This window comes from Phyllobates terribilis, unplaced genomic scaffold (assembly GCF_046119375.1).
Source record: "Phyllobates terribilis strain yellow unplaced genomic scaffold, ASM4611937v1 Scaffold_1__5_contigs__length_1240528914, whole genome shotgun sequence".
NCBI classification, from domain to species: domain Eukaryota; kingdom Metazoa; phylum Chordata; class Amphibia; order Anura; family Dendrobatidae; genus Phyllobates; species Phyllobates terribilis.
The window spans coordinates 839,778,204-839,804,738 of NW_027362761.1; the positions used below are offsets into that span (position 1 = coordinate 839,778,204).

Below are 26,535 nucleotides of genomic sequence, written 5' to 3' on the forward strand. Positions count from 1 at the left end.
TAGCCGGCCGGTCCAACCACCGTCTGCCATATCTTGTGCATCCGCGGCCTCTTCATCCTCTGTGACTGGGGGGACAGCAGTCACACCTGTTTTGGGGCGCAGACCTGCCACCTCTTTACCCGCAACAGCCAGCGTGATTGGCAGGTCATCATTTTCTTTGGAGGTGGTAACACCAGCTGGTGTTGAGCGCTGTCCGACATCGATAGCACCACCTTTGGATCAAGGCAACCTAACATGTCCGCCTGCATCTTCCTCACAGACCGGCAGTTTGCCGGGGACACCCTTATCAACCCCATCTAAGCACAATAGCCAGCCCTCGGTCCCTCAGATGTGGACAAGTAAAAGACCATTTCCTCCTAGCCATGAGAAAGCTAAGAGGTTGAATTTCACCATCTGCAAGTTCTTGGCTACAGAAATGCTGCTTTTCCGCCTGGTGGACTCAGAGGATTTTCGAGACCTTATGTCCGTCGCAGTGCCCCAGTACCAGATGCCCAGTCGGCACTACTTCTCAAAGAAAGGTGTGCCTGCGCTCCACCAGCATGTCGCACACAACATCACCGCTTCTTTGAGAAACTCTGTGTGTGACAGGGTGCATTTCACCACAGACACTTGGACGAGTAGGCATGGACAGGGGCGTTACATGTCGCTGACTGGGCACTGGGTAACTATGGTGACAGCAGGACAAGGGGCTGCTGTCCAAGTCTTGACGTCCCCACGAGTTGTGCGTCAATCCTCTTTATGTCAAAGTTCCTCCACTGCTTCTGCCTCCTCAACCTCCTCTCGGTCTTCCACCTGCACCCAAAGCCTGTTTGGTCATGCCACAAGCTTTCTAACTGCGCAGAAGGGATCCTGCACACCTCCTTACTATGCTGGCAGTAGGGCTCAACGTCATCTGGCGGTTTTTACATTGAAATGTCTGGGAAATGTGAGTCACACAGCTGAGGAGTTGAGGTCAGCTCTGGAGAACCAATTTCATGAATGGTTGTCTCCACTGGACCTGAAACCAGGGAAGGCCGTGAGCGGCAATGCTGCAAACCTGGGTGCGGCCCTTCGCCGGGGCAATGTCACACACGTGCCTTGTATGGTTCACGTGTTGAACCTGGTTGTCCAGCAATTTTTAGCCCACTATCCCAGACTAGATGGCCTTCTGCAGAGGGCACGGTCGCTGTGTGCTCACTTTCGCCGTTCGCATCCCGCAGCTCAGCGACTTACATCTCTACAGAAGTCGTTGGGCCTGCCACTTCACTGGCTAAAATGCGATGTGCCTACCCGGTGGAATTCAACTCTGCACATGTTGCAGCGACTGTGGCAGCACCGACAAGCCCTGGTGCAATACGTTCTGACGTATAGCCTGGGCCAACGAGATCCAGAGGTGGGGCAAATCACGCTGGAGGAGTGGTCTCAGATCAGGGACCTATGCACCCTTCTGCACAGTTTTGAAATGGCGACGAAGATGTTTAGTGCTGACGATGCCATTATCAGCATGACTATTCCCGTGATTTACATGCTGGAGCACATGTTAAACAGAATTCGGGGTCAGGTGGTGGCACAAGAGGAGGTGGAGGAAGTAGAGGAGGAGGAGTTGTATGCGGAAGGGCTAACATCTGCAAGGTCCAGACGGTCGGCAGCACCAAGGCGGCAGGCATGTGAGGGTGGGGGAGATGGTTTTACCAGGGCGCATGGTAGCAGCCAAACTAGTGAGGAAGGTGCAGGAGCCCAGGAAGAAGTGGAGGACGAACTGAAGGAAGACTCATCAGATGAGGGAGACCTTGATCACATTTCTGTTGTGCGAGGTTGGGGGGAGAGGACAGAGGAAGGAAGCATGATTGTTACCTCGCCACCAACACAACAGGGACTTGGTGCTCCTGGATGCGCAACACACATGAGTGCCTTCTTGCTGCACTACCTGCAACATGACCCTCGAATTGTGAGAATTAGAAATAATCCTGACTACTGGGTTGCCACACTGTTAGATCCCCGGTACAAAAGTAAATTTGCAGAAATTATTCCTGCCATAGAAAGGGATGCACGCATGCAGGAGTATCAGCAGAGACTGTTGCAGAATCTTACATGTGCTTTTCCACAAAATACCAGTGGTGCACGTAGTGAATCTCACAGTTCCAACTTGCCAACCGTGGGACCGTCAAGTGTTCAGCACTCAAACCGTAACAGAACCACAGTATCTGCTGGTAACATCAATTTTGCGGAATCATTTCACCACTTTTTTAGCCCATCCTTTGCAAGGCCACAGGAGACAAGAAGTCTGACACATAGTCAACGCCTAGAGACGATGGTACAGGAGTATCTCCAAGTAAACATTGAAGCCACGACTGTGTCACTGGACCCTTGCTCTTTTTGGGCTTCCAATCTGGATAAATGGCCGGAGCTAGCCACTTACGCCTTGGAGATCTTGTCATGCCCCGCAGCCAGCGTTCTGTCTGAACGTGTGTTCAGCGCTGCTGGTGGTGTGCTGACAGATAAGCGCACGCGGCTCTCCACTGATAATGTAGACAGACTCACGTTCATAAAGATGAACAAATCATGGATCCGAAACGACTTTTCTACCCCTGTGTCATCCTGGGGAGAGTAAAAGCTTGATGATTGGTTAAAATCACCCTACCAACCGTTTTAAGCTTTCAAATTACTAATCATGTTTATCTGTATCTTGGCTGGAAAATAATTTGGGCTTTGTAGCAGTGTGCAGCACTGATTCTATTAGGCCATCTATAATAAGCTCCACCAGATTTAAAATTACTAATCATGTTTATCTGTATCTTGACTGGAAAATAATTTGGGCTTTGTAGCAGTGTGCAGCACTGATCCTATTAGTCCATCTATACTAAAGCTTCACCAGATTTAAAATTAATAATAATTTTTAGCTGCATCTAGCCCGGAAAATAATTTTGGGGCTCCGAGATGCGCAAGACACATAAGTGCCTTCTTGCTGCACTACCTGCAGCATGACCCTCATATTGTCAGAATTCGAAGTAATCATGACTACTGGGTTGCCACACTCTTAGATCCCCCAAACTTTTCGATCAACCTTTTCATTTTAATAAAGACCAAAAAAATGGTCATTTTTGAAATTATAAGCATTAGCAGGTTGTTAGAAACTGAAATCAAACAGTTTTCAACTCAAAACTTTATTCTAGGTGATGTTACATTTTCACATAGGACCCCTTGTTCGAAAGGAGCTTCTGAACTCTCTCGTCCATTGAATTTGTCAGGTTTTGGATGGTTTCTGCTTCAATTGTTTTGCATGAGGACAGAATACCCTCCCAGAGCTGTTGCTTAGATGTGAACTGCCTCCCGCCATCATAGACACTCCTTTTAATGATGCTCCAAAGTTTCTGAATGGGGTAGAGTCAGGGGAGCATGGGGGTCACACCATAAGTTTGTCCCCTTTTATGCCCATATCAGCCAGAGATGCAGATGTTTAATGTGCAGCATGAGATGGTGCATTATCATGCAGAATAATGATCTTGCTGTGAAATACACGGTTCTTCTTCTTGAACCATGGCAGGAAGTGCTGTTTGAGAAAATCCACATACATTATGGAGTTCATCTTTAGCGCCTTCAGGGATCCTAAAGGGGCCGACAATCTCTCTCCCCATGATTCCAGCCCAAAACAATACTCCACCTCCTCCTTGTTGGCGCTGTAGACGTGTTTGCGTGGGGTGTCCATCAACCAGCCATCCTCCACTCCATCCATCTGGACCATCGAGCGCTGCACGGCACTCATCCGTGAACAAAACAGTTTTGAAATCAGTCTTCATGTAATGTTTGGCCCACTGGAGCCGTTTCTGCTTGTGTGAATTGGATAGAGGAGGTCGACAGGATGGCGTATGCACAGCTGCAAACCTCTGAAGGACCCTGCATCTTGTTGTTCGGGGGACGTTGGAGGCACAAGCAGCTTCAAAAACTTGTCTGCTGCTATGACAAGGCTTTTTTGCCGCTGCTCTTTCAACCTGACGTAATTGCCTGTAGGAAAGAGTCCTCAATTTGCCCTTATCAGCACGCACACGTGTGTACTGTGAATCAGCTACGTACTTCTTGATTGCCAAGACACTTCATCCTGATCATCGCACAATGTTGATTGTAGTCATGCCTTGACCTAAACACTCCACAATTTGTTGCTTCTCAGCAGCCGACACATCCTTTTTCTTTCCCGTTTTGGCAGAAAATGTAGGCTGCTTAATAATGTGAGACAGCCTTCTTAAGTAGTCTTGCCTTTCATTGGACACACCTGCCAAACTAATTAGCACAGGTGTCTGCAATTGCTTACAGTGATATAAAGAGCCCTGACACACATCACCATCAATGAGTTTAACTGACAAACAAACAAATTCTTCCCTTATCACTCCTAAACACTTTTTGCATAATAATTTGGAACACAGTGTACATGTGCTTTTCCACAAAACACCAGTGGCTCACGTAGTGAATCTTACAGTTCTAACTTGCCAACCGTGGTCTGTATGGAGTTGTTCAATAAAGGGCCCAAAATTAAGATAACATAGATGGGAGAGGTCTCTATGAATAGGAATTCCTAAGTATTTGATACCCTGTGAGGGCCAGGCAAAGGGAAAGTTGGACTGGATGGAATCCTATATGGATTTGGGGAGGGAGACATCGAGGGCCTCAGACTTCGCTGCATTGATTTTAAAATTTGACCATGTAACAAAGTGATCTATTTCAGCCATAACAGCATGGATGGATATATGTGATTGAGTGATATATACTAGGACATCATCAGCAAATAGAGAGCACTTGTACTCGGTGCCTCCCACCTCAATCCACCTAATATTGGGGTTATGGCGAATTGATGAGAGCAGGTGCTCCGTCACTAGGATGTATAAGAGAGGGGACAGAGAACATCCCTGCCTTGTCCCATTGGTGATTGTGAAAGGTGATGAAAATGTTCTGACGCACCCCCTGGGCCTTGGGACACCCGGAGCCGGACCCTTTTTGGTGGATGCTGGTGGTTGTAGTCTCCGTGGCGGCAACCCGGTTCCGTGGCTCAGGGCGGTCAAACCAGTGGCGGAACTATTTATGTGGTTTTGATGTTTAAATGTCCGACTACAGAGTGAACCGCCGCTCCAGGGCAGACCGCTGAGGCTGGTGTTGTGGGTGCAGCAGAGCGTAGCATAACTCCCCACGGGAGGAGTATAGCCTCAGGGCAGTGTATGCGGAGGATGGGGGTGATGGTGCAGGGCAGCAGCAGTAATGACACGGAGTCAGTGATGCAGTCCAGGGCCTTTACTCACAGTTCTTATTATCCAGACCACGTCTGCAGGTAACGGCTGCCCACGTCGTACTGTGCTCAACAGGTGAGGGGCTCAGACAACTCCCAGATAACTTTGGAGTGCTTCACAGGACCCCCTTTGTGTGTCCTTTGTCTGGCCTTTCTTACCAACCCTTCTGTCCGGCTGCCTCAGGCCTCCTCTTGGTAAACTTGGCACCAGTTTCCCTGACCCTATGTGGTGCCTTCCTAGCGGGTGTAGCGAGGGGCTGCGCCACATAAAATGTCACAGCCTCCTGTTTCTAGCTGAGGGTCGTTTCCTGCCTCCACTAGTTTCGGGGACCGGTCTCCCCCTTTGGCCTGACCCCTCCACGCAGGTGGATTCGGGCGTGCGGTGGCGACTCGCCCGTCCGCACCCCTGAGATCCCTTCGTTCCTCGTTCCTGGAGCCTTCTCCGCTCCTCTTCCTTCCTTCTCCCTCTTCCAGGCCTGGGCCTCTGTTACTAGGCCCGCCTCCGGAGCAGAGCACATGCAGAGCCCCTGCTCCCTGCCACTTCTGCTCAGACTTCTCTGCACTGAACTAAGATGGTGCCCACCTTTTATACTCCCTTCTCAATGCACCCAGGAACTGCTTCCTCCCTGCTCCTGCACTACAGGGTTCCCCTTCCTCAGTGTTCCCTCCCCCCACTCCAGCCAGGGACAGGGACTGTTGTGCCCATCTCAGGGGCATATTGGTCGCCCTGCCCCATGGCAATGTGGTGTAATGCATGCAGGTGTCGGGTCCTGATCCACACTACATCCTTACCTGAGAGTGAGATATCACACCTCTGGGTGAGGTTCAATACCTCTGTAGCAACCGAGCCCTCAGGGTGCTACAGTTCCATTTATCTTCAGCCTAGGTGACGTATTGCGATACAGGGCCGTGATTTTGGCTATAAAAGGGTCCCCTAGACCCCTACCCCAAGCTTTTTAAGAGAATCATATATGGCGTGCCAGGAGACTCTATGGAATGCTTTCTCAGCATCCAACGAGAGTATCTAATTACAAATTTTAACTGCATCTAGCCCAGGAAATACTTTGTGCCTAGTAGCAGTGTCTGCTAGTCAGCGGATTATCCCGGCTGTTAAGCAAGCTACACCACCTGTAGTTTGGACACTTCATTTTTTCAAAGTAAATGCTTCGGGACCACGGGATACTCAGTGAAGAGCATCAGGAGGCACCCCAAGGCATAGGGGCTCGGACTGGCAGTAGGATGCCTTGCGGTGGACAGCCGAGCTCGATCCTTATAAAAGCTTTTTAACTGCAGCAGCTTTAGTGGACGCTACTGGAGCTGGAATTACGCGGCTGCTGGCATGAGACTTGCCCTCCAATAGATCCTTGTAAATGGATTTAAAGTGTATTTATTCAAATTAGAGAGACAATTTAAATTAAAAAGCTTAGAGCTGCCTCCACCACAGGGGGGCTCGCTCGACCCACCAGCGGACAGGCACCAGTATTGGGAGAGGGGGGCTGGCTGTCAGGGTTCACCGCGGCTCTGGCACAAACCCGGCGACACGGAGGTGGCACGGGCAGGAGCGGACTGAACGTGTCGGCTTCTCACTTTTTGGATTTTAGAAGGGCATGACATGCCTATATCTGTGTCTCCCCCTCCTTTTACTCCTCCACCTCTTTTCTTTTCGCATGACTATATGTACTTGTCACTTTTCCATGTGTTAGTTGTGTCTTCTGAGCAGTTTGTCAGCTTTTGGACACCTTTGAAGGTGTTTTCTATGTGTTTCTATGTGTTTTTGTTTGCCTGCCATTGGTTTTAACGGTGTTCGAAGGTGTTCGACGAACAGTTCGACGAACAGTTCGGCGAACACACGGGTGTTCGACGAACCGAACCGAACCGAACTCGAACACTACGGGGGTGGCTCAACACTAGTTTTAATCACCTTGTGATTAACATTGCTGTGGCTAACTGGCTAGGTGCTTACAAATATTCCATCTTCTGTGATAACCAGCTCAGGGTCAATAGCTATGCACACAGAAAGCCTGGTGAGACGAGGGGTTAGCTTTGTCAGCTCTGCTGCATTGCTAAATCTAAAAACTCTGATTGATTGTGTCAGAATGGCTGAACCAAGTAATCTAAGAGATACATCCTTGGATTCAGGGTCTCTTTGCCTACATCAGGCTGCTCTCAGATGAAGAAGCGAAAACCTGCTTACAGATTCCCTTTAAGGTAAAATTCTGTATGTACAAATTAATCCAATATGATCCTGATATTTTTAATGTCCCAATTGTGATTGTGGTCTTCAGCCACATGCAGCAGCCACATCATAGGACAGCACACTACCTTATTTAATGAGTGCACATATAAAAATACAGTCACAGTAGTCTACAAACATTTGATTATTATAGAAAATAATGCCCTTATAGTAACTGAGCTTTATATTATTTTCATAAATCAATAGTACAATCAAAGATAATACATTTTGTAATATATTTAATTAAAAATATCTTATTAGAGAAAAATTCATCTTCTCCACTTGTCAGTCAACTCTTTCCCTGTGTACTTGGGGGATTGATCCGGTGACCTTTGGTTCAGTGGTTTGAATTTCTCCTTGTTGAGCTATAACTTGGTCAGTTCCTACCCAAGTGCTGAATTTCTATTTATCTTCAAGTTTGCTTTTTCTCTTATGGTGTGCGGTAATCACCTGTGTTCTGTAGCTCATTATCTCTATCCAGTCACATTCTGGGTGTTTTATATATACACTCTCATTTTCCAGCTATTGATTACTGGTTATTTTCATTCCTGGTTGATTGTTCTAAGGAGTATCAGCCCCACCGCTAAGGATTACCTGTTGGACAGAGACCAGTCTGAACATGTACCTAGCAGTCTCTTTTGGACTCAGTAACTCTGCTGTAGTTTTTGTTTGTTGCAGCTGTTTTCTGTGTGTTTACTTTATCTCTTAGGTAATTGCTACTCTAGCAATACTAGGAGCTGTTAAGGACATTCAGGGTGAGCCACCGTTGAGTGGGGGTGCCATTCAGTAGTCTTAGGGTACCAATCTCCACAGTCAGATAGGGTCAAATCAGGGTCAGAGTAGGGCTTTTACTGGTTGAACAGTGATCTGTCAGGTGGTAGGTATTAGTCTCATTGGGTTGTATGCTACCTGTGTGTATGTGCTTGTGCAGTCATAACACCCTGTACTGATCATTCACTTTAAGAAATTGCTTAAATCTGTCTACAAATCTGTTTTCAGTGAGGGCTCAAATTGTTTCTGTTACTTTAAAATTCTATGGATTGGGGAGGAGGGAGAAGCTGGCGCAAGAAAAAGGCAGTTGACACAAAAAAGAAGCTGCTCAGGCCTTGAAAGAAAGTGTAAAACTACTTAAAAATGCATGATAAAAGTTATATAATGACAAGAACTAGTGTTATTTCTCATACACACATATAACAGCCTAATTGAAAAGTCGCTTGAAACTGCAGTTACACTTTAAAGGGGGGAACCTGTCATGTGAAAAAATACTATCAACCTACAGATATAGGGTTAATCTGCAGCTTAGCAGCATTCTAAACCTGTGCACTGAAAACCTCACTGCCGGGAGGTAATAAACTTTATATCTCCCAGCAGCCTATAGTCATAGAGGTGCAGCCAGCACGGCTTCAGTCACCACTCAATATATAGTGAGCGGCAACTGTAACCTTATCACACCACTGACTGACAGTCAGCTCAGGAGTGCATTAGTGCTAAGCTGGCTGTCAGTTAGTGTCTGGGCGGGGTTACAGCTGCCACTTACTATGCACTGAGTAGTACCTGAAGCCGCGCTAGTTACACATATATGACTGCAAGCCAGAGACTGCCAGGCAGAATAAAGTTAATTTCTTCCCACCAGGGCCATTCAGGGCGGCGATGACACAGCTTTAGAGCAATATTAACCTACAGATTTACCCCATATATGCAGGTAAATAGCGTTTTTTAACATGACAGGTTCCCTTTAAGCCATAAGTATGTGGGGAAAAAAAGAGAAAGATGCTCATGTACGGAATTAATTAAAATATTAACTTAGGAAAGTTTTAGATAACATGTTCAGTGCTCACCTTTTTAAGTTGTACAAGAAAGGGTCTCACAGTCATGGAAAGTTAGATCAAACATTTGTAAGCCTACTGTATAGGTTGTCATTGATTGAGTAGTAGATATTGAGTGGCATTTTAGTCTTTAGACAGCCCTGATTCTTGTAATTACCTGATGCTGAGAGGATTATAGAAGCTGAAAGTCAAGAAGTAAAGTGAGGCCAAATATTCCTTCACAAGGACATGAAGTTCTCAGGAAAATGCACGAAAAAGAACTTACTGAACTTTTGGCAAATTTAACGAAATGTACCATGCGTATTGCAGGGCTTAACCCCTTTATGGCCCAGGGCATACTATTACGTATCTGTGCCCAGGGTCTTATGGGCCTAATACGTATTAGTACGCCTTGGCGATTTTGCCCGCACACAAGCAGTGATGGCGAGATCGCCACGAGGTGTCAGCTGATTGGCACTGCTGACACCAGGTGCTATGAGCAGGGAGCGATCCCGCACCGCTCCCTGCACATTAACCCTCGAAATGCTGTGATCAAAATCGATCAAGAGGAGGTAAGCGCTATATTTACCTTCTCTGCTGGCGTCCCGCGGCATCTGAGTCCGGTCCCAGATGTTGCTATGGCATCATGACAACGTTCGGGTCACCAGGAGGCAGGAAGTTGCTTTGGTCATGCGCAGTGCGAGACCTAAGTAACTTCTCCCTGTGCAGCGCTGACAGGCTGCATAGCACAGGGATGGTTCTGCATTCCTGTGCTATACGGCCGATCAGGCAGCAAAAAGGGAAAGTCCCATAGTGGGACAAAGTGTAAAATTAATAAAAATGTCAGAAAGTTAAAAAAAAAATTAAAAAAAATAAAAAAATATGTAAAAAAAAAATGAAAAATATAATAAAAATATATATATATATATATTGTACCCATAAATAAATAATCTTATGAAAAGAAAAATAAACCAAGAAAAGTACACATATTTGGTATCGCCACATCCGGAACGACCTTATCTATAAAACTGTCACTCTAGTTAACCCCTTTAGTGAACACGGTAAAAAATAAAAATAAAAAACAAAACATAAAGCAATGTTTTATCATCCTACCGCCAAACAAAGAATGGAATAAAACACGATCAAAAATATGAATGTAAGTAATAATGGAACTGCTGAAAACATCATCTTGTCCCGCAAAAAACAAGCCGCCATACAGCTCCAACGGCCGAAAAATAAAAAAGTTATAGCTCTCAGAATAAAGCGATGCAAAAACAATTATTTTTTCTATAAAATAGTTTTTATTGTGTAAAAGCGCCAAAATGTAAAAAAAACAATATAAATGCGGTACCGCTGTAAACGTACTCACCCGAAGAATAAAGCTGCCTTATCAATTTTACCACACGCAGAACGGCATAAAAAAAAAAAAAACAATTCCTGATTTGTTGGTTTTTGTCTATTCTGCCTCCCAAAAATAAGAATAGAAAGAGATCGAAAAATGTGATGTGCCTGAAAATGGTACCAATAAGAATGTCAACTTGTCCCGCAAAAAACAAGCTGTCACATGACTCTGTCGGCCGAAATATGGAAAAATTATAGCTCTCAAAATATGGCGATGCAAAAACTAGTCTTTGCAAAAAAATTTTTTTTTTACACTGTGTTCCAAATTATTATGCAAATAATATTTTCTCAGATTTTCCCAAATTACCTATATGAATTGAAGTCATTGTCTTTTTCCAGTCAAATAACTATTAGAGTACAATTGAAAGGTTTTTTTTTTGTTCTTTATTAAAATGAAAAGGTTGAAAACTCTGCTGTGCATAATAATTTGGAACATGCATTTTGAGTGTAGTTTGAGTTTTTTATTTTTTTAAAAATATACTGTTATCATAGGCAGTTAGTACAAAAACCTTTCAATTGTACTCTAATAGTTATTTGACTGGAAAATTACAATGACTGCAATTCATATAGGTAATTTGGGAAAATCTGAGAAAATATTATTTGCATAATAATTTGGAACAGAGTGTAGTGTGTGACAGCTGTCAATCATAAAAACCCAATATGAATCTGGCATCGCTGTAATTGCACCGACTCGAAGAATAAAGACATCTAATCACTTATACTGCACGAGGAACAGCGTAAAAAAAAACTTTAGGGTTAGGGTTGTGCTAGGGTTAGGGTTAGGGTTGTGCTAGGGATATAGTTGTGCTAGGGTTAGGGTTGTGCTAGGGTCAGGGTTGTGCTAGGGTTAGGGTTGGGCTAGGGTTAGGGTTGGGCTAGGGTTAGGATTGTGCTAGGGTTAGGCTTGTGCTAGGGTTAGGGTTAGGCTAAGGTTAGGGTTAGGTTAGGGTTAGGCTAGGGTTAGAGTTGGGCAAGGGTTGGGGTTCTATTAGGGTTAGGGTTAGGGTTGGAGTTGGGATTTTTTCAGAATTAAAGAAAAAAATGACGACGATATGACGACTAATGTTGAGCGCAAGTGCTCGCTACTTGAATTTGCATCGGCTGCTCGGGTATGCACCGAGTATAGCGAGTGCTCGAGTGATATGCTCGAGTCTCCGCCCCAAATGTTTTGCAGCTGTTATACAGCCAAAAAAAACTCTCGGGGATTGCCTGCCATGCACGAGCGATCCCCGCATGTTTTTTTTTGGGTGTCTAATAACCGTGAAACATGCGGGGCGGGGACTCGAGCAAGTCACTTGAGCACCCACGATACTTGGTGCATACCCGAGCAGCCGATGCAAGCTCAAATAGTGAGCACTTGCACTCAAGACTAATGACAACTTATTCAATATGATGACCTAATGTTGTCAAATTCTGTGTCGTACCTCTGGGTTCAAAATGTTCACTATACCAATTGATAAAATCCTGGAGGAGTGTAGTTTCCAAAATGGAGTCACTGGGGGGGGTTCCACTATTTAGGCACATCAGGGACTCCCCAAACGCAACATGGTGTCCGCTAATTATTTAAGCAAATTTTACATTCAAAAAGACAAATGGCGCTCATTCCCTTTTGAACCCTGCCGTGCGCCCAAACAGTAGTTTTCCCCCACATATGAGGTATCGGCTTACTCAGGAGAAATTGCGCAACAAATTGCATGGTGCAATTTCTCCTGTTACCCTTGTGAAAATGCAAAATTGGGGGCTGAAAAACATTTTTGTTGGAAAAATGTGAAAATTTTATTTTTACGACTCAATGTTATAAACTTCTGTGAAGCACCTGGGGGTTCAAGGTGCTCGCCACACACCTAGATAAGTTCCCTGAGGGGTATGGTTTCCAAAATGGTGTCACTTGTAGGGGGTTTCCACTGTTTAGGCACATCAGGGTCTCCCCAAATGCAACATGGTGTCCACTAATTATTCAAGCAAATTTTACATTCAAAAATTAAAATGGTGCTCCTTCCCTTCTGAACCCTGACGTGCGGCCAAACAGTGTTTTTTCCCCACATATGGGGTATCTGCGTGCTCAAGGGAAATTGCACAACAGATTTTTGGGTCCATTTTTTCCTGTTACCCCTGCAAAAATAAAAAAAATTGGGTCTAAAGTAACATTTTTGTGAAAAAAGTTAAATGTTAATTGTTTTCTTCCACATTTCAAAAATTCCTGGGAAGCACCTGAAGGGTTAATAAAGTTCTTGAATGTGGTTTTGAGCACCTTGAGGGGTGCAGTTTTTAAAATGGTGTCACTTTTGGGTATTTTCTGTCATAAAGACCTCTCAAAGTGACTTCAAATGTGATGGGGTCCCTAAAAAAATGGTTTTGTAAATTTTGTTGGAAAAATAAGAAATCGCTGGTCAACTTTTAACCCTTATAGCTCCCTAATAAAAAAAAATGTTGTTTACAAAATTATGCTGATGTAAAGTAAATATGTGGGAAATGTTATTTATTAACTATTTTGTGTGACATATCTCTCTGATTTAAGGGCATAAAAATTCAAATTTTGAAAATTGCAACATTTTTCAAATTTTTGCCAAATTTCATTTTTTTTCACAAATAAACGTTAGTGATATCGAAGAAATTTTACCACAAACACAATATGTCACGAAAAAACAATCTCAGAATCAGGGGGATCCGTTGAAGCGTTCCAGAGTAATTACCTCATAAAGTGACAGTGGTCAGAATTGTAAAAATTGGCCTGGTCATTTACGTGCAAACCACCTTGGGGGGTAAAGGGGTTAAAGGGGTTTTCCCACAAACAAAGTTAATTTTAAAGTTGATTTTAATCATTGTATTTTGGAATAATAATAACTTTCACAATTGGATGTGTTTAAATAAAATGTTCCTGTGCGGAGATAATCTTATATGATCAGACCATGTTCCGTACATGGACAGACATGTCTATTACACAGTACACAGCAGGGGCACATTTATAAGATTATCTCAGCACAGGAATATTTTTTAAACACATCCAATTGTGAAACTTATTAATCCAAGATCTATTGATCAAAATTAACTTTGTTTGTGGGAAAACCCCTTTGGCTTCAAAAAAACGAAAAGAGAATCACTATAATAATAATTTTTATTTCTATAACACCAACATATTCACACAGGGGACTTATACAGACATTAAATGCTGCACATAACAGAGTAAACACATAATGCAACAGATACGAAGAGAAGTGAGGTCCCTGCTCGCAAGCTTACAATCTATGAAAAAATAGGGGAGACACAAAAGATAAATGGTAAAAAGTGCTGGTATTGTATGGTCCAGCCATCAATATAATAAGTAGAGTTAACATCTCTTTCCAGCTTTGTGTCCTCCGAAACCTATAATCCAGTCCCTAAACCAATCCCTAAGAAAGTTATTTTGTTATATTTTTTATAAGACATATAAGGCTTACCTTTTCATGTACTGCAATAATCAGAAGTCTTCAACTTCATACAGTATCTCTTTTCACAATTTTTCTCTGATATATCCAGACTTTTCTATTCATTTATGATCACAATGTGTTATTCATCACAGTTTAATTTCCTGTGTATTTCCTTTATGACTAATCAGAAGCACATAAATGGCGTTTTAATGCCGTCAGGGTCCTTTATTCTGTTTTAATGGTCTGCCTCTTCATTTTTACACCCACATAGGCAAAGGTTCTAATGTAATGTACAATTCTGATATGCAATCGTCATTGTTTTCTTAGAAATTGGACCACAAAATATGATGTATATTTTTAAGCCTGAGCTAAATGCATGATTTTTAAGTAATGGCATATTGATACTGTAGAGATATAATGACTTTTCGTTACTTATACAGATGAAAAAATGTTGTCTGTATAAATAATCTTGTGCGAAATGTTGATAAACTGGACTAAGTGCAGTATTTATGAAGTCATAATGTGAAGTAGACATGGGATGATGTAAATGGTCCAAACTATTACAAAGCCATATTTTGACCACTTGGACAAAAAGACCTGTTTTTTCTTTTGTAACATCCTCCTGATGGCTCTTTGATCAAATCCTCACATCCAGTTTATTAACAATTCAGTCCCTCTATAAGGAAGAAATGCAGTGGCAGTGGCAGGCGTGGCATTTACCCTGGCGCAGCTGGGTGGGGAGACACCTAATACGGTGGTCTGAGGTGTCTCCCAGATGTCTTTATTTTTCTGCCTTCTTCGACCATTGTATAATCTAGCTGTCAAGCTGACAGCCAACTTAGAGAAGGTGTAAAACACCAGCTCCCATTACTCAATTGTTCACGTGTCTTTCATGCACAAGTACAACTAAAGTCCTGATTGTCTGCATTTCCGGGTCAAGGCGACGTCAGCACCATGATCAGATCAGCGGATCATGATGCTAATGTCATTCTTGCGTCTCACAGGAGAAGAAGATGGCTATAAGGTGATTATCAGAAGAGAGGATGAGACAGTATTGGCATCGGTAGGCTGCGGGGATTTGTAAGGATACAGTAGGGGCAACGGGGAAGGAAATATAGGTGCTGGGGAGAGAAAATGTGTAAGCAGACAGTAAGTGCAGGGAGCGAGAAAATGTGTGAAGAGATTGTATGGGCAGTCATAGAGAAAATGTTTGATGAGACAGTATGGGCAGGCGGGAGCAAATATGTGAAGAGACTGTGTGGGCAGGAGGAGAATGTGTGAGAAGACAGTATTGGCAGGGTGGTGGAAATGTAGGAGGAGACAATATGGGTAGGGGAAATGTGTGAAGAGACAGTATGGGTGATGGAATGTATGAGGAGATAGTATGGGGGGAAATATATGAGGAGACGGTATGGGCAGAGGGTTGAGGGAATATGTAAGGAGACAGTATGTGAAGGGTGGAATGTGTGTGGAGACAGAATGAGGTGAGAAAAGTGTGCAGAGAAAAATCTAGAGACTGGTAGTGTGGGGTCAGCATAGAGAGTTGCTAGCATGAGGAACAGTGAGAGGGCACAGAATGCAAGGGACAGTATGCTGAGGGGGGGAAAGTGTGAGGAAGGAGCAGAGTGAAGAAATGGTTCAGTATGGAAAGGAGAGGCTAGTGTGGAGGCCATCAATTTTTTTCAGAGGGACAGTGTGAAGTCATATTTTGTGCAGGGAGCATAGTGAGGGGTAACTATTATTCAGGAGCAAAGAGTAGGACACATATCATTATAATAACATTGTTATTTTTAAGGGCACCTTGCAGGAATGTGATTCAGAAGACCGGAGAATAGAAAAGTCTGTAGAGAGAAGTTATGGAGGTGAAAAGTCATCATGGGGTCTGGGCATGAAGAAGAAAAGAAAGAGAATGACTCCAATCAGAGAAGATGTCACATATAAAGTACCTGGACGTACGCTGCCAAACAAAAGGGTAACAATGTTTTGAACTTTTGACTTTCAGGCTGCATATCTCACCATCCACTACTGCTTCGAACATGAGACTACCATCATGTTATAGATGATCATCTTGCCTATGTTATACATAAATTTGACTTGCAACTATTTAGCATATGATTAGTTAATGCAGTAGTTGATGGTGAGATATGGAGAGTGAAAGTCAAAAGTTCAGGGCATTGTTAGCCTTTTGCTTGTCCTTGTGAATGTTTATTTGTGATACTGAGACTCATGTATGCAAATCACATATGAGCAGTCACATGATGACTACTGAAATCACGTAAGCTGTGTATAGGGGATATGACAAACTGAATTTTTGTTTTGTGTGCAGGAAAACCTAGATTCGCCTCTCAGTAAGGTATTACGAAACGAAGGGAATGTGCAGGCGTCACGCATTTTCTGCAGATATGTCGGGATCAAGAACATGTCTCTTGGCAGCTGATAAAAAAGAACATGTACCTTCTGCCCCGTGTTTGTGTGCATTTTTTAAGCATTTTTAATGTGTTTTTTTATGCATTCATTAGAATTGGTGAAAACTGCTGGAAAAAACACGGGAAAAATGCGGCAAAAATGTGTTATATGAACAGACCCTAATAAGGACATTTATCTTTTGTCTACAGAGCTCCACAGCAGGCATATGACTTGTGGAGATGTATTCTCTCATATGCATGTAGAAATTAGTGCAATAATTTTATAGGGTAGGCTTGGGGTTTTGCTTATGTAGTGCGGGAATTATCCTATTCTAATCATGTCAACTGCAGTTGGCTTGGTTTCTCTCTACAGTCTACTCAAAATCCATGTAAAGCCCTGAAAACTATAACTATAGAGCCGCAACCTACACCCAATTGTGGTTAATAATGATATCTGAGTTATATTACTATTGTGCTCAATAAGAGACTGGAAAGCATAAGAAACAAAGCCTCATTAGTAATATAGCATTTTCCATTATTTTGTATCTATTGTTGAGATTTTCAGTGGCTGTTCATGGAGGATTACCTTTCGCAGTGTAGAGTAATGACCCAAAAGCGTAGACAGAAAATAACTGATAATTTGTTCACAATTTGCAATGTCCAGATATTAAGTTTAAAACGTCTTTGAGTGCGTTATGTACTGTATCTGTGATAAAAGAGATGTGATTTTCAATCCAATTCTAGTTCCTAATGTAAACTACACGTGTCCATGACTACATTTATATGTACATACTGTGCATAGCCATCCCCACCTCCAGCCCAATTAGACAATGGCTCATTTCCTCTCTACGGGAACCTGTTTTTACACTGCGTTGCAAAGCACTGAGGCAAAGCACAGAAATATAACTTAGACTTCATCTCATACTCCCATCTGTCTATTCATAATATGAAAAAATTCAAAATCGTAGCAAAGCACAGTGAGAAAACAGAGGGATATAGCTTTAGTAAATAAATCTATATCAGAATGTCTTAATCCATTTCAAAATGCAAAATTAAAGTTTCTCAACTGAAATGTCAGATGTTATGTGAAATTGTAATAAGATTTTCATATTATTAAATAGGATATTATTTTTTTATAACGCTTTTTCCATCCATCGTGAAATTACCTGGACAGCCATTTTGAAGAATTCCACTGGAAAACATTAAACTGGACCCCCACCAACCAATAGAATAGGAAACTGCACTCCCTCTTCAACCACACTTCCCTACTTTTATGTTCTAGATTTTCAACTTGATTGGAAAATTACCACTTTTGAATATTAATTGTACTGACAGCATTACAGAAACATTGTCAGACATGCTGGTAATTTTACAGTCATCCCCATGTTAACAATGGACATCTGTGTGTGGGCACCACATGGCTTTTAAGATTAATTTCATTAAGGCTTGTGCTAATAGTTTTCAAGCCACTCTTTGTTCCTCATTCATACACTTTTTTCACAAATACAATGGCATCTAAAATATGAGTTAAATCCATGCTGTGAATCGGACTACATTTTGTACAGTATTCATGATTAAATAGATTGCATGCTGCAGTAATTCATTGTCTTGTAATTTTTAAATGGTGTAGTGCTATATACTATATAATAGCTATTAAGTTTATTGTCTTGGGAAAAGTCTTGGCAACTAAAGCACAAAAGTTTTACTTTGCATTTATATATACCTTAAATTAACCTTAGCTGCCTTAGCGGACACAGTCTATGGGCAAACATGACACTACTGGAAAAATCAGTAGCGTAAAGAACAAGAAATGTACTTGAGCATATACTGACTATTGTCATGTGCATTGCAAGTAGTTGATCCAAATCAACACTTTTCAACTGTCCTCAAACAGGATAGGTGATGAGTGACTGATCAGTGTACCCTAGCACACCCACCAAGGGGCGTTACTAAAATAAGTGCAGGGGTTGCAATCACACCTGGGCCCTGGAGACTAGGTTGGCCCAAAAGGTCCCTTTGTCTCATATGAAAAGACTATTACTATTAAAGACCAATGATAGCTTTGGGCCCTGTTGGAGATTTTGAATTGGGGTTCAAAAGCTTCAAGTTATGCCGCTGACACCTACCAATCATGAGTGTGGGGGTTTTGAGACACAGCTTAAATGCAGTAATAGTCAAGCATGTTCACTTCTACTCCATTCAATCTCTGTGGGACTTCTGAAGATAGTCAAAAACAGTGCTTAGCAGCCAGACCCTCTCTAATCAAATTACCTATCCTGTCAATAGATCATGAGTGTTAATCTTTGGCCCATCCCTTCCAGATCTTGTAAGATTGGGTGGCATAGATATGAGCTCCACCAGGCGGACACCTCTGTAGGAATCTAGAGGCATATAGCAGAATGCGCATGCATGTAAATGGTATCCCTTTATGGCTCTGTGCAAAATGTTTGCCTGGGGTCTAAAGTTGCAGCTGATCTTATATATGCCATGCAAAAGTAAAGTACAGTTAGATTATACAGTATAAAGGACATTCTAAAAATTGTTGTATGCTTACATTTACATTTAACTAAGTATTTTACCCTCCCTGGGTTTAGAGCTAGCTATCCAGTCTGAGTGTCTGAGTGTTTTGGCTGCAGTGGTGATGTTGAGTCGACAGCACTGCAGCCAATCACAGAGCTCAGTGGCCATCTACACAGGTAGAGCTGCCGAGCACAGAGATTGGCTGCAGCATTGTAAATGTGACATCACCACTGCAGCCAACAGATATCAGGAAGTGGCGGAGAACCGGTGAAGGTAAGTAATACTCAGTTCATTATTTTATAACTAACTCAGTACATGGCATGCAGTTTTCTAAAAGGGGACAACCACTTTAAGGTTATTTAGTATCTAATGCGGCAAATTTCTTTGTTTTTTTACAGTAAATTGCAATGGTTAGAATATAGTGTAGTACCCATTAGTCAGTGGAGGAGATGTACGGATAATTTGAGCACAATTTGTATGTGATGTTGCATGCATGTGATGCAAATGTGAAAAGATCTTTATTTAAATACTAGATACAGATGTACTCTATATTTGTGCTACATGACTACTAATGACCACATTTACATGTACATGCTGTGAGTGACCATTCCCACCTACAGTCCAATTAGACCATGGCTCATTTCTTCTCTCCAGGAGCCTGTTTTCACACTACAATGCAAAACACTGAAGCAAAGCACAGTAAAGTAAATTAATTACTTTAAACTACTTGGCAGGCTTTCTGTATAGTTTGTGTTGCCCTTGACAAATGCTCATAAAATGGCAAGTGGGCAAACTCTTCTATAACAAAAAAAAACGATATCTCGCTTATACATATGAAAGCGATAACTTAATTAAAGGAAACATGTCAGCTTAGAAATGCCAAGCAATCTATGGATCTCAGCTTATTGAGCAAAAGCTGAATAGACTGATATATAGGTTTGTAGGAAATATTCATTATAACCTGTATATTATTCACTACATTTATTTTTATTTTGGGTTGAGCAGTTAAGAGAATGGTTCTGCTCAGCGATGGGAAGTCTGTCAATCACTAACTGCAACCTCATATACAAGTCTAAAACCCAAATCTGATTGTAAGACCCACAAATTGTATGTAAATTCCATTGCTCAATAGTTTGGCTATTAAACCTATCTAGATTTTAGTGTCTCACTCCTGTACAATGTAAGTATCATTGCGAGTTCATATTGTAAACACATATAGTTACATTTTTTCAAAATCACTAGAATTCGCACAAGTAGGAAATCCCAAATCATACACAATCTCAGAGTATATAGACACCAAAATAGGAGACTAGTCTTCAGTAAGTTGAAACAAACCATAATCACATACTAAAGGCCCATTACATGTGAGACAAAAGTCAGTTTAACCCACCAATTTTGGCAGGATCAGCCTACCATCTGTTGTGTGTGGGGACCATCAACTGTCCTCCCACAGATTATGTTTGAGGGCATAAGGGTTAGATAGTTGGAATTAAATCACCCTATCTTTTCGTTCGGCCACAGCCCCACTATCAGTATTTGGTCAGTATTTGGTCAGTATTTTTTCTCAGGAGTGGGGGCCAAAACCAGGAGTGGGTGATAAATGCAGAATTGGTGACTTGTTTCCATTATACCTTTTCTCTGATTATTCATCACCTGGTTTTGGCTACCACTCCTGAGAAAAAATACTGACCAAATACTGACCAAATACTGATAGTGGGGCCATAGCCTTACAGAGCATGCAGAAGAGCTCATCATAGCTGATTGTTCCAGTGTTTGGTGAAATTGAAATAGAAAGCTGAGTGTCAGCTATATGTTTGTTCAGCGGACAGCTATCAAATGTGTTTGTCCAGTTCAGAGCTTTTGCTTATGCTGTAGAAAGATATACATTTTCCAAAATGTTGACATTTCTTAGACCCATTCTTCAATTTTTGTTGTAACAAAGAACATGTTTTATTTCAAACTCTGCAGTGATTGTTCCATGAAGACAACATTGGCCCTGATACTTTAATAGGGCATCATAGAAAGGAGGTCTGCTGCTGTACAAGAAAAAGTAGAAAGGCTATGGTTGACACTCTGGGTGGATGGTAGTGCTCAGTGGTAGGGTGGATATCTGATATCCAGACAATAATGCATTAAAAACATGGTACTCCTTAGTTGCAGTTAAGAAAATTTTATTAATTTTTCAGCCTCTCAACTGAGAGGACATCACATTGCTCTTAACAGTCTGTGATTAAGATGCTGGAGGACCGAAACCTTGGCCATCTTGTAAAGTTTGATACTCTTAAACATGACATTCTGAAAGATCAATACAATTTTCTTTACTCCAGCTAAAGAGTCTTTGGTCTTTAGTATATTATTAATCTCTGTACAAGGGCCACCCTTCAGTTGGACTCAAAGTGTCTTTATATTTCATGCATGAGAATTTATCTAAATGGCTGCCATGTAATCTTACATTTTCCCTACAGCAGGGGAATTAACTGGTTGAACACATTTTGGAAAAAGTAGTCTCTAATGAGACAACACCAATAAGTACTGTTCCCTTGGTATTTATTAGTGCTCACAGTAAATTATAAGTAAGAATATCACCTGTCAAAGGCCACTTAGAAGAAACCTGAAATTAGATTCATGCTGCCCAAACCATAGGTAGCATCAAGCAGAGTCTTGCTGCAGTATTGCAGTCTAGTATGTTTTACTCTGGAATGCTCAGGTGTTTCAGAATAATCATAGTTTGAAAAGCCAATGTGCACATATTGGAGAGACCTGTCAATCAACTACAGTAGATGACACCGGACTGGTCATATCTTTTCCTATATTCCCCGACCATCCTTTCAAACTTTGCTTTCTCTGAAACACTACAGGCAGGCTCAGAATTATGTTGATTTGGGTAACAGGAATCTATTATCAGATTCCTTTTAAAAACAGGGTGGCACATGTTAAGGAGCTGAAACTCCTAAACCCTTCATCCAATTTTAATGTGGATACCCTCAAATGAAATCTGAAAGTCTGAACTTCAACTGCATCTGAATTGTTTTGTTTAAAATTCATTGTGGTAATGTCTAGAACCTAAATTAGAAAAATGTTGTCTCTGTCCAAATATATATGGACCTAACTGTATCTTTATTATTCTGGAACAAATAACACTGTTAATGTGATTTGCATCTGTAGAAGTTTGACAAGTCAGCATGTATTCATAATTAAATCAAGTATCCAATACTTATAATTTAACAATATATAATAATAGTATATGGATTTCTTTCATCGTTCCATTCAGTAATAGTTACATTGAAAGTTAATTTAATGTTTCAAACTAACAAATTTAAAACAATTCCAAAATATTTTATAACATGTATTTATGATGATTATTGCTGGAATATTTATAGTTTTGACAACAAATTTAATATTTCTTTTCTAATATTTCTTTTTTTTTTAGAGAGCTGACATAGGGATTTCTGCCTTGACTATCACTCCCGACCGAGAGAATGTAGTAGACTTCACAACTCGCTATATGGATTACTCTGTGGGAGTTCTATTGAAAAAAGCTGAGAGAACAGTGGACATGTTTGCCTGCTTGGCACCATTTGATCTATCTCTTTGGGCCTGTATTGCTGGGACTGTTCTGTTAGTAGGTCTCCTGGTCTACCTGTTAAACTGGCTTAATCCTCCACGCCTGCAAATGGGTTCTATGACCTCTACAACACTGTACAACTCCATGTGGTTTGTCTATGGATCCTTTGTTCAACAAGGTACATTTGATTTCTTCTAATATGAAATATGTTAAAATCTGTTATAATATAGCATTATTTATATTTAGCCCTATTCACAATGAATAGACCTCCCATTTTGTAGGGCAGAGAACCCCAATAAGCCATAATGACCATATATAAAAAGAAAGCCCAGATGAGACCATCTTCTGATTGAGGATTCTTAGGTTCATGTGGATGGAGTGAAGTAAATCCTTGAACTGATATTTGTAGCTTAGAAGAGCAACACATGAAAGGAAAATAATTCCATAATTGAGTAAAGAAGATTAAAAAATTTACATTCAGTACATTTTCTCTCAACATTCATTTGTTTTGCCATTGCTGTTTCTGAGAATTGGATTGGTTTGTACCTGTTCTCAGGAAAGTTACCAAATATGAAATGTTACTGTACATCATAGCTTGTGTGAAATATGGAGTTAGCCTAATGAGAGTTCTTGGCATCACGGGTTCTCCCACTGATCGGACTCTCATTAAGTTGGTTATGCACCTTAGAGAGTTGTCAGCTGAACTCTGTTTCACAGACCAATATTGCTCTTGACCGTCTCCCCATACAAATGCATACTTCGGCTGGCAGTGTATACATGTGTTCTTAATGTGGAGAAGGAAATAAGAAGTTGCCTGTCACCTTTGAGCGTAGCTGATCTCCAGCTGGAATAAAAGATTGGACATGTTGAAATACAACCAGTCCAATCACAATTCATCACCAACATATGTATTTGGGAAAGAGATTGTCAACTGGTTCGGAGATCGTCTTTGAGTCCAATGAAGGAGTGGAGTCCAAAACCTTGCAATTTATCTGAGTCTGGCAAAGGAATGAAGTCCTAAACAGTACCACATGATCATTTTCAGTCATCCAGTAGTACAAACCAGGTAGTAATTTCTTTATAATGTCCACAGTTTAGCAGTTTGGGAGTTACTTAGTGGCTATGAGCTTGCCCTCTAGTATTACCCTATTAGGATATTATACTAATGTTCTTATTTCATTATGTTTATCAAAGCAACATAATAGTAACCATTATCGTTGCTGTTAATTACAAAATAGGTATATTATTATTAACAAAAAGAATACCTTTTATGTAATATAAGGATAGGAGCCATTTTACAGATATCACTGTGCGTTCATTAATGTTTTCTCTGTTGGCTACTTACATACATACATATACAGTACAGACCAAAAGTTTGGACACACCTTCTGATTTAAAGATTTTTCTGTATTTTCATAACTATGAAAATTGTACATTCACACTGAAGGCATCAAAACTATGAATTAACACATGTGGAATTATATACTTAACAAAAAAGTGTGAAACAACTGAAAATATGTCTTATATTCTAGGTTCTTCAAAGTAGCCACCTTTTGCTTTGATGACTGCTTTGCACACTCCTGGCATTCTCTTGATGATCTTCAAGAGGTAGTCACCGGAAACAGTCTTCCAACAATCTTGAAGTAGCTCCCAGAGATGCTTAGCACTTGTTGGCCCTTTTGCCTTCACTCTGGTGACTGTGGAGGCCAGGTCATCTGGCGTAGCACCCCATCACTCTCACTCTTGGTCAAATAGCCCTTACACAGCCTGGAGGTGTGTTTGGGGTCAATGTCCTGTTGAAAAATAAATTATGGTCCAACTAAACGCAAACCGGATGGAATAGCATGCCGCTGCAAGATGCTGTGGTAGCCATGCTGGTTCAGTATGCCTTCAATTTTGAATAAATCTCTAACAGTGTAACCAGCAAAGCACCCCCACATCATCACACCTCCTCCTCCATGCTTCACGGTGGGAACCTGGCATGTAGAGTCCATCCGTTCACCTTTACTGCATCGCACATAGACACAGTGGTTGGACCCAAAGATCTCAAATTTGGACTCATCAGACCAAAGCACAGATTTCCACTGGTCTAATGTCCATTCCTTGTGTTCTTTAGCCCAAACAACTCTCTTCTGCTTGTTTCCTGTCCTTAGCAGTGGTTTCCTAGCAGCTATTTTACCATGAAGGCCTGCTGCACAAAGTCGCCTCTTAACAGTTGTTGTAGAGATGTGTCTGCTGCGGGAACTCTGTGTGGCATTGACCTGGTCTTTAATCTGAGCTGCTGTTAACCTGCGATTTCTGAGGCTGGTGACTCAGATAAACTTATCCTCAGAAGCAGAGGTGACTCTTGGTCTTCCTTTCCTGGGGCGGTCCTCATGTGAGCCAGTTTCTTTGTAACGCTTGATGGTTTCGGCAACTGCACTCGGGGACAATTTCAGAGTTTGCCCAATTTTTCGGACTGACTGACCTTCATTTCTTAATGTAATGATGGCCACTCGTTTTTCTTTACTGCTTTTTTCTTGCCATAATACAAATTCTTACAGTATATTCAAAAGGACTATCAGCTGTGTATCCAACTGACTTCTGCACAACACAACTGATGGTCCCAACCCCATTTATAAAGCAAGAGATCCCACTTATTAAACCTGACAGGGCACACCTGTGAAGTGAAAACCATTTCCAGTGACTACCACTTGAAGCTCATCAAGAGAATGCCAAGAGTGTGAAACGCAGTCATCAAAGCAAAAGGTGGCTACTATGAAGAACCAAGAATATAAGACATATTTTTAGTTGTTTCACACTTTTTTGTTAAGTATATAATTCCACATGTGTTAATTCATAGTTTTGATGCCTTCAGTGTGAATGTACAGTTTTCTAAGTCATGAAAATTCAGAAAAATCTTAAAATGAGAAGGTGTGTCCAAACTTTTGTTCTGTACTGTATATCCATATACAAATTTATATACAGTGCATTGTGAAAGTATTTGGCCCCCTTGAACTTTTCTACCTTTTGCAACATTTCTGGCTTCGAACATAAAGATATAAAATTCTATTTTTTGGGGGAAGAATCAACAACAAGTGGGACACAATCACAAAATGGAACGAAATTTATTGGATATTTTAAACTTTTTTAACAAATTAAAAACTAAAAGTGGGGCGTGCAATATTATTCGGCCCCTTTACTTTCAGTGCAGCAAACTCACTCCAGAAGTTCAGTGAGGATCTCTGAATGATCCAATGGTGTCCTAAATAGAGATGAGCGGTGTTCGACTAGAACTGTTCGCCAATCTCAAATTCGAGCTGTTTTGGGCGGTGTTCGAGTTGTTCGACGAACCCGAACGATTTGCAAAAAATTCGGCTGTTCGAGGTTATGTTCGATAACTGTTCGTACACCAAAAGCGTGTCCTGCATGTCTGGCGCTATTTAGAGCACCAATCATGCAGGGATTGTCTGCCACTCACTGTAATGCCACAGCCATGGTGGTTGTGGCATTACAGTGATTGCCCAAATCGATGGGAACAGTGCCAACAGTGAAACATGAAAAGCCGGCAATTCAGCAGCGGCATACACCTGTACCTGACAATTTAGAACCAAAAGAATAGAGCTTCACACATAGATTAGATAGATATAAACATGTCAGCCACATATATACGAAGTACAGTGAAAGTGCTGCTTACTGTACTTGTCATTTAGCGTAAAGGATTTATCAAAAAAAATAATAGTGTTTTCATGCACCGTCTCTTTAAAAAAGCCGGCCGGCAATTCAGCAGCGGTACCCGACAATTTATAACAGACAGAATAGAGCTTCACACATAGATTAGATAGATAGAAACATGTCAGTCACATATATATGAAGTACAGTGATAGTGTTGGTTATTGTACTTGTCATTTAGTATTAAAATAAAGGATTTATTATTAAAAAAATTGGCGTGGGGTTCCCCTTAATTTT

The 26,535-nt window shown here is 41.4% G+C and overlaps 1 protein-coding gene across 2 annotated transcripts in view; it reads left to right on the forward strand.

Annotated features, from left to right (window-relative positions):
* Positions 1-26,535, forward strand: part of GRID2 (glutamate ionotropic receptor delta type subunit 2) — a 1,987,749-nt gene that overhangs the window by 1,586,149 nt on the left and 375,065 nt on the right. For both annotated transcript variants that reach the window (XM_073638161.1, XM_073638172.1), the window contains exon 11: positions 22,453-22,765. In XM_073638161.1, coding sequence (XP_073494262.1) covers positions 22,453-22,765 — 313 coding nt within the window. The remainder of the gene's footprint in view (positions 1-22,452; positions 22,766-26,535) is intronic.